This window comes from Nicotiana attenuata, unplaced genomic scaffold, assembly GCF_001879085.1.
Source record: "Nicotiana attenuata strain UT unplaced genomic scaffold, NIATTr2, whole genome shotgun sequence".
Classification (NCBI taxonomy): Eukaryota; Viridiplantae; Streptophyta; class Magnoliopsida; order Solanales; family Solanaceae; genus Nicotiana; species Nicotiana attenuata.
The window spans coordinates 84,794-93,192 of record NW_017670325.1 but is presented as its reverse complement, the minus strand read 5'-3'; the positions used below and the strand labels follow the sequence as shown (position 1 = coordinate 93,192).

The following is an 8,399-nucleotide window of genomic DNA, read 5'->3' as shown; positions in this document are numbered from 1 at the left end:
TCTTTTGTTGAGTAATCTTGAAGATTAGTTGAATAAAGACAATACTTTGGGATTGAAATTCTCTTGGGACTTTGTCATTTGTGGTATTGTTTTTAGTTTGTGGGTTTTGACTATGGCAATCAATTTCGCCGGATTCATCGGTTTCCGATGACCGGAATAAAAAATGATGAATTAAGATCAAAATTGTCTATGTATTATTTATTTTCCATATATATAATAATCCCTCTGTCTCGGACACTCTTTTTTTAGTTTGACCTCAAAAATTATACTCTCTTCATCCTTATTTATGTGGCCGTGTTTGTATTTTGAGAGTCAATGAATTTTTTATCGTGATTTTTTCGTATGTTTTTATGTATTTTGAAAAATTAATTATTGTAATTTATAAACTTTTTATATCATCCTTAGTATATGTAAATTTTATTTAAAAAACTTAAAAATTTTATATTCGAATCCGCAGTCAAAGTAATTCATTTAACTCTCGATGTTTGCAAACTACCACATAAATTGAGACAAAAAAGGATTGCTCCCTCCGTTCTAATTTATGTGAACATGTTTGACTGGGCACGAAGTTTAAGAAAAAATGAAGACTTTTAAAATTTATGGTATTAAAAAAGTCAAGAAGGGGTCCAGAATATTTGTGTGGTTATAAAAGCTCCTCATTAAGGGTAGATTTGAAAGTTTAAGCTAAATTGTTTCCAAATTTAGAAAGGGGTCTTTCCTTTTGGAACGGATAAAAAAAGAAATAGGTTCACATAAACTGAAACGGATAGAGTATATTTTATATGTAAAATTAAAAAAATTTAATTTAAAACTTTTATTTTATTCTTATTAAGAATAATTTAGCGTCATGTGGATTTATATGCTCAATTAAATACTACCACATAAATTGAGACCACTAATTAATAATAAATACTAACTACAATAAAATATTAACAAATATAGTATAATCTTATAAGTGGAGTTTGGGGAGATAGCGTGTGCATAACCTTATCCTTACCTTGAAAAGATAAAGATATTATTTTTGATATACCCTTGGCTCAAGTAAAAATAAAAAAGAAGCATTAACAACAAGTTATTTATTTATTTATTAAATATGTAGTTATTTAGTTATTTAATAAATAAGTAACTAGTTGTCCACAAACTTCAAAAATGGAGTTCCTGTATATAGACCAACCGGTTAATATTCTTGCCTGATCATCACAGATATAAAGGAGAGGGAATAGAATTTAGAATCCCGTTTTTATCTCTACCATTTCTTTCTCTTTCCCCACTGTTTTTATACATCATTTGTTTTAATTTTGTTCTTTGGTTGTCCCTCTAATTCTATTCACAGAGTTTGGAGAGAGAAAAATCAAAACCATTTTCCTTATTTCCTTTTCTCTTTTTCTCTCCCTCTCTGTAATTTGTTTCTTTTTCATTCACATAATTCTTATATGACCATGGATAAAAGCTCAATGCAATCAAATCTTGATTGTTTCCTTAATTCCACAACCCCATTTGTCCTATCCCAGTTTCTTGCCAAGGTTTGTGTTTTTTTTTTAATTTTTTTTGTTGCCAAATTTAAATGTGTAATTTTTTTGTTTATATGATTTTATTTTTTGTGTGTGTGTGTGTGTGTGTGTGTGTGTGTGTGCAGAGTGAGATAAGAAACCTTAATAGGTTATGGCATCCATGGGAAAGAGAAAAGGTGGAATATTTCAAGTTGGCTGATCTTTGGAATTGTTATGATGAATGGAGTGCTTATGGTGCTGGAATTCCTATTAGATTGGATACAGGAGAAACTTTGGTTCAATATTATGTCCCTTATCTTTCAGCTATTCAAATCTTTACCAGCACTTCACCTGCTAACTTTTTGAGGTATACATTCTTGATATCTCAATTTGATCATAGCACTATAGTTTTTTGGGGGATAGGGGTGGGGGTGGGGGTTGGGGGGGGGGAGGGGGTGTTCTTGCTTTTCAAATAAAAGGGGCAGCCCGGTGTATTAAGTTCCTGCTATGCGCGGTGCCCGCGGAAGGGCCGGACCACAAGGGTCTGCTCCATGCAGCCGTACCTTCGATTTCTGTAAGAGGTTGTTTTTACGGCTCGAACCCGTGACCTCCTGGTCACATGGCACCAACTTTACTAGTTACGCCAAGGTTCCCCTCCTTGCTTTTCGAACGTATTTGTTGTATTTAAAATGGGAAAGTTTAATGCTTATGCACAAGGTTGAGCTGGTCAAACTTTGTAAAGGTGATGTCTTGCCTTTTGTTGAAGTTAAACTGGTTTTAGAATTGTTGTTTATTTTGGTGATCATGTGTTTTCTTGAAGTTTAGTCCTTCGTTTGATGCTTATACACCAGGTTGAACTGGTCAAAATTTGTAAAAGGTGGTTTCTTGCCTTTTTTTGAAGTTAAACTGGTTTTGCAATTGTTTATGTGTTTCTGAAAGGACCATCTCATTTGAAAGCTTAAGCTATTAGAGAAAGCATACTTTTCATTACTTAATTATATTATGTCTCAGCATCCTGAAGTATAGTCTTGTATTAGTTTGTTGATTGCTTAGTAAACCTAAGGTCAATAATGGTTATGGAGAAGAATCATAATACTATTGTTTGGTTTTTCAGGGAGGAGGCCGGGTCTGTTTGCGAGACAAGGGATTCTTTCAGCGATTCATTAAGTGACGAGAGTGAGAGCGAAAAGCTATCAAGGTGGGATGGATGTTCTTCTGAGGAAGGTGCAGTTGAACAAGATAGCTCAAGTAGAACGAACGATAGATTGGGCTATCTTTACTTTCAGTATTTTGAGAGATGTACTCCATATGGAAGAGTTCCTCTAATGGATAAGGTATTCCCTCTTTCCAAATCAGGTCATATTATGCAATAAGGAAAGCTGTAAGTAGAAGTACGTAGCGTTACGATGTTAGTTGTAGTTACTTCTCTTCTGCTTCTTACAATATTCCAGTTTGTTCTCTTTTAAATTTTCTTCCTTTGATCCGTTACATTACTGGTAATAAAAGATAGGAGTGAAATGGATTATTTGTTAACTTTTCCGTCCATCTTTGTTTATGCGATTATGATTTGATTATATGCCTATCTTCTTTCATTAGATTTATGTTATGCCACTTTGTGATGATAGAGTATTAATTCCATGTATGTGGTGTGAATTTTTACGAATATGTTTCTTTCGTTTAATTTATGCGATTCTAAAACCAGCTCATGTTGGTTTCAGATTAATGGCTTGGCCGAAAGATACCCTGGATTAATGTCGTTGAGAAGTGTAGATCTTTCGCCTGCTAGTTGGATGGCTGTTGCATGGTACAGCACCTTTAGTCTTTGTCTCAGTCCTGTTTCTGTGAATTGGAAGATGTTGGTTATGTATACGATTATATCAAATTCAAGTTGATATAAAATAAAATCTTATTGTTACTCTCGATTATTGGTCAAGAAGATCTTTTCCTGTAACAAATTCTATACGGTACCATGTCATCGATGCTTTTATCCTCTTATTATTGCTAACTACAGTAGCTTCGTTTGTCGCAACCATCAAATAATGGAAAAGGGAATAAAGGAATGATTGGGTCACTAACTTTATTGAGCCGCAAAATGCAGGTACCCGATATATCACATTCCTATGGGAAGAACTATTAAAGACTTGTCAACATGCTTCCTCACTTTCCACACCCTTTCATCTTCTTTTCAAGGTATTATTCCCTTTATGATTTGAATGACTGAAATCACCGTTATTAATATTCCCTTTTCGTTTCCAAGCTTTATTCTTTACTTTTTGCCAGTGATTACACAGAATATTCTTACTCCATATCGTTCATCTTTGTCCAGATATGGACCTTGACGATGACATGGAGAATGTTAGTAGGAAAAGAAAAGAAGGCGAAAAGATCCCTCTCCCACCTTTCGGTTTGGCCACTTACAAAATGCAGGGCGACGTGTGGGTATCTGATAGGATTGGACGGGACCAAGAGAGGCTGGTGTCACTTTTTAGCGTGGCTGATTCATGGCTAAAGCAATTGGGGGTCCAACACCACGACTTTAACTACTTCATGAGTATTCGTCGTGGTTGAAGAAACTTGAATGATGAGATCTTCTTTGTACACTAACAAATGGAAGTGACTATCTGCAGTCCCGTTCTCTTTTGGCCTCTTTGAATTGTCGATGCATCTTTGTAAAGGCATTTGGCTTTTATGTAGTCCCCTCCTTCGCGAGCTATAGGATTTGCAGTGATGCAGTCCTTAAGCTCGCGATTTCTGTGACTACTTTTTGTATAGGAACGAGCCTAGCTTTTAAGCGATAAAACTTGAGATGACGCGAGAGATAAGCTGTAGGGCTCTTGTAACTGTGGACTAATGAGCACATGATTATTAGATGTCAATGAAGTCCCTACTCTTTGAGTGCAGTTTTTGCACTTTTTTATAATTCTGAGGACCCTTCATTGGTAAAAATCTACCCGCACCGGGTGTTTACACCAAACCAATAGATTTATGACATGTGTCTTGCATATGGACCTTCAATCATTTAACCCGGTGTGGGTAGTATTTACCCCCTTCATTTGTTTAGTGGATCTTGTGCTTGCTTTGTAAATTCTCATTCTCTATGTCTGTGATCTTTATACAGCTCATCCCATTGTAATTGGAGAAAGAATTCATCCATTAATTGCTAAACATATAAATGGCAAGAAAAAATGCAACAACAACGTACCTAGTGTGATCCCATAAGAAAAGATACTACCATGGAAAACTAGGATTCAAATTCCAAATTTTAATGGAGACAAAAAATCTGGAAAAAATCACAAATAGCCACTTTCAGCCGTTGTAATTAAAAAATAGCCACTCCCTGGAGTTTCAAATTCTATAATGACATGGAATTTCGCTTGTGGAATTTGAAACTCTAGGACAGTGGCTATTATTCTAAGACAGGGCTGAAAAGCTGCTAGTGAGCGCTAAAAATGGCGTGGGGTAGCCACTATTTGAGGTGGTAGAAATTTTCATAAAGCACTATCTTTAAGTGGTAATTAGTTATCTATAGATACCATTTGCTATATTACGGATTGTAGATACGTTTTCTGTTGTTATAAGATGTATTAGATGTATTTAAGCTATTGTATTCATGAATACAGTAGCACAAATAGGCGTGAAACAGGGGATTACATTTAGACAGATTTTTGTATTCGACTGTATTCATGGCGTGAAACATGGGATTACAGCTGGACAGATTATTGTATTCGACTGTATTCACGGCGTGAAACAGGGGATTACACTGTTTTTAAATGGAAAGTGAATCAATTAACATAATAAACTCCTAATATAACTCAGCAAACTCATTATAACACACAAATTTTGTATTTCTATTTATAAAAAAGATTCTCAACCGAAAAACACCCCAAAAACATAGCAATCTTCAGAGAAATTATATAGTACATCTGAATACATAAATTATATTAATTAAAAAAAACATATGAATACATTCATGGAATATAGCGAGACAGTGAATACAATAAAATACATAGAATACAGCGGGATACATTGAAATACAATGAAAAAAAGACAATAAATACAATGAAATACATAGAATACAGCGAGATACATTGAAATACAATGAAAAAAAAAGACACTGAATACAATGAAATACATGGAAATACAACGAGATACATTGAAATATATTAACAGAAAATTCAAGTTGCTCAGTCCCCAACTCTGTCGTCTTTGTTCAAGAACAACCCTAATGTCGTCTCGTTGAAGCAGCATCAGTATCCAGTTCTCTCTCGCCGTCACCGTTGCCTCTGGTTGCCGACGATTAGCACAAATTACCGGTGAAATAACGGAGGTTTTTGTTGATCCGATATGTTGCGTCAGAGAATAAGGTATCAACCTTTGCTATAGAAGGTAACTAATCCTTTATTTTTTATCTAGCAATTTTAATGTTGAGCAAAAATAGCCACTACTCTATTAAAATTAATATGAAAAGATATTTTTACTCTTTCTTCCATTGCTTTTCTTCCCAAACCCTCACTTCTCTCTCAGTTCGACGCATGCCTATGTTCATAGATGAGCCTTGTAACTTTGAAAATCACCTACCTACTTGGCCGTTGGTTCGATTCGACTTTTGAGTACTTATGCTACTGAAAAGCATTTCAAATCTAACTTACTCTCTGAAGCAAAGAACACTAGTAGTAATAAATAACCAGTACTTGCATTCAAATATGATTTCTTGCTGTTTTAGGCTAAACTGTTTATAATTAGTGACATTTCTGTTACCTAATAGTTGGTTGTATTGGAACAAGTAAATGAGTGGCCAATAGAGAAACTTATACCATTGGAATTTGGAGGTATAAATTCAGATTAAGGAGTTAGATGTGTAAAGGAGAATTGGTCCTGAACTTAGAGTTGGAAGTTCAAAAATTAAGGACACTTGGTCCTTAACTTAGAGTTACAAGCACAGAAATTAAGGACATGTAGTCCTGAACTTCGAGTTCCAAGTTCAAAAGTTAAGGACATGTATTCCTGAACTTAGAGTTACAAGTTCAAAAGTTAAGGACGGGTAGTCCTAAACTTAGAGTTACAAGTTCAAAAACTAAGGACAAGTAGTCCTTAACTTAGACTTACAAACTCATAAATTAAGGACAGCTAGTCTTGAACTTACAGTAACAAGCTCATAAGTTAAGGACACTTGGTCCTGAACTTAAAGTTGGAAGTTCAAAAATTAAGGAAACTTGGTCCTTAACTTAGAATTACAAGCACAGAAATTAAGTATAAGTAGTCCTTAACTTAGAGTTACAAGCACAGAAATTAAGGACAAGTAGTCCTGGACTTCGAGTTCCAAGTTCATAAATTAAGGACAGCTAGTCCTGAACTTACAGTAACAAGCTCATAAATTAAGGACATATAGTCATGAACTTAAAGTAACAAGCTCATAAGTTAAGGACACTTGGCCCTGAACTTTATGAGCAGAAGAGTATTTTCGTCCAGGCGGGTAAAATTTATTAAAGCAGTGGCTAAAGACTAAAGACATTTTAAACAGTGGCTTAAAAGTAAATACATGTCTTATTAGTGGCTAACTGTGCACTTCCCCCGCTATTTTTACTAAAAGAACGCTATATGTATTTGTGAGATGTATTAGGTCTCCAGTAGAATAGACGAGGTATGCGCAAGTTGGTCCAAAAACTACTGTAATAAATATATATGTATATTAAAAAAAAGTTTGGCAGTGGACGAGATTAAAAGAATCAGAGTTGACTGCCTACATCATACCTCTTGGGTGCATCCCTTCTCCGAATCCTCCGTGTTTGTGCAGAGACGGCCAGAGGGTAAAGCCGCTAAAGCATGGGCTTTAGGCCCCAAAACTTTGGGGCCCCAATTTTTTTCTTTCAATTCCAACTTGATATCTGGTATTTAATTTAGGATATTGGTTAATTTGAATACGTACCAAAAGTCCATTAAAGTGGGAACCGCTCCTTAGAAGGAAATTTTTCATTCCAAACACTCGAATCGAACAGAAATCCTATCTATCCTACCACAACTCCCTTCTGATGTGGCCCCAAATTTTTTAAGAAAATATTAAGTATATCAAAGTAGAAAAGTTAAAATATTTTATATATAAAAAAAGATTACATTTATCATTAGAAAATGAGCAATACACTTTGAAACTCTGTTTTTTTTTATTCAGGTTCAAGTTTATTGAAACATCAAAAGTTTATTTTAATAAATAGTTATCAACTTCTTGAATCAGGTTCTATTACCTAAGATCAATAGTGTCACATGAGAAATTAAATGGTTTATGTTGAAAAATAATTTAAAAATTTTATTCTCAAAAAGCTAGAAAAATCTACTTTAAATATAAATATATAGGAATTTTTTAGAAAAATAAGAACCCCGTTAAAGTTGGGCTTTAGGCCACCAAAATTATTGAGCCGCCCTGATTTTGTGCTCCGGGCCAACCTGACGTGAGGTTGAATGAGTTAGTTGCATATATTGTAGAACAACCTCTAAATTGTGTTGGCCTATTAATAAAACTAGTATTAGTACCCGCGCGATGCGCGGACACAAATCATGTCGGATTTTTATTTGGATTATTTGAATTATGTATAAATAACTTTAAATTATAAACCTTCCATATAAAATTTATAGATAATCATTAGATATTAATTAAGAAGCAAGACATGAAACCATTTCGCAAATCTCATAGTGGATAACATGTTTTCTTTTTCTACATTTATATAATCTAATAGGTTAATTTTAGTACTTGAATTTCGTTTCGTAATCAATATTAAAAATTACTAACTATGTCATGTGGTGATTTGTCTCGTTTGAATATATTAAATTATATTATTTTAATAAAATTCTCAATATTAGTTTATTTTTTATCTCAAGCTTTAATAAGTCTTATTCTTTTAAATTTTACACAATTTT

At 34.1% G+C, this 8,399-nt stretch overlaps 1 protein-coding gene across 1 annotated transcript; it reads left to right on the top strand.

The window, feature by feature from the left end:
* The first annotated feature begins 1,159 nt into the window (after positions 1–1,159).
* Positions 1,160–4,588, top strand: LOC109237886. The gene is made up of 6 exons (XM_019404281.1): positions 1,160–1,523; positions 1,637–1,857; positions 2,605–2,824; positions 3,209–3,294; positions 3,589–3,680; positions 3,817–4,588. Exons 1-6 carry the CDS (start codon positions 1,434–1,436, stop codon positions 4,056–4,058), a joined length of 951 nt encoding a protein of 316 aa, XP_019259826.1. The 5' UTR covers positions 1,160–1,433; the 3' UTR covers positions 4,059–4,588.
* The last annotated feature ends 3,811 nt before the right edge of the window (positions 4,589–8,399 follow it).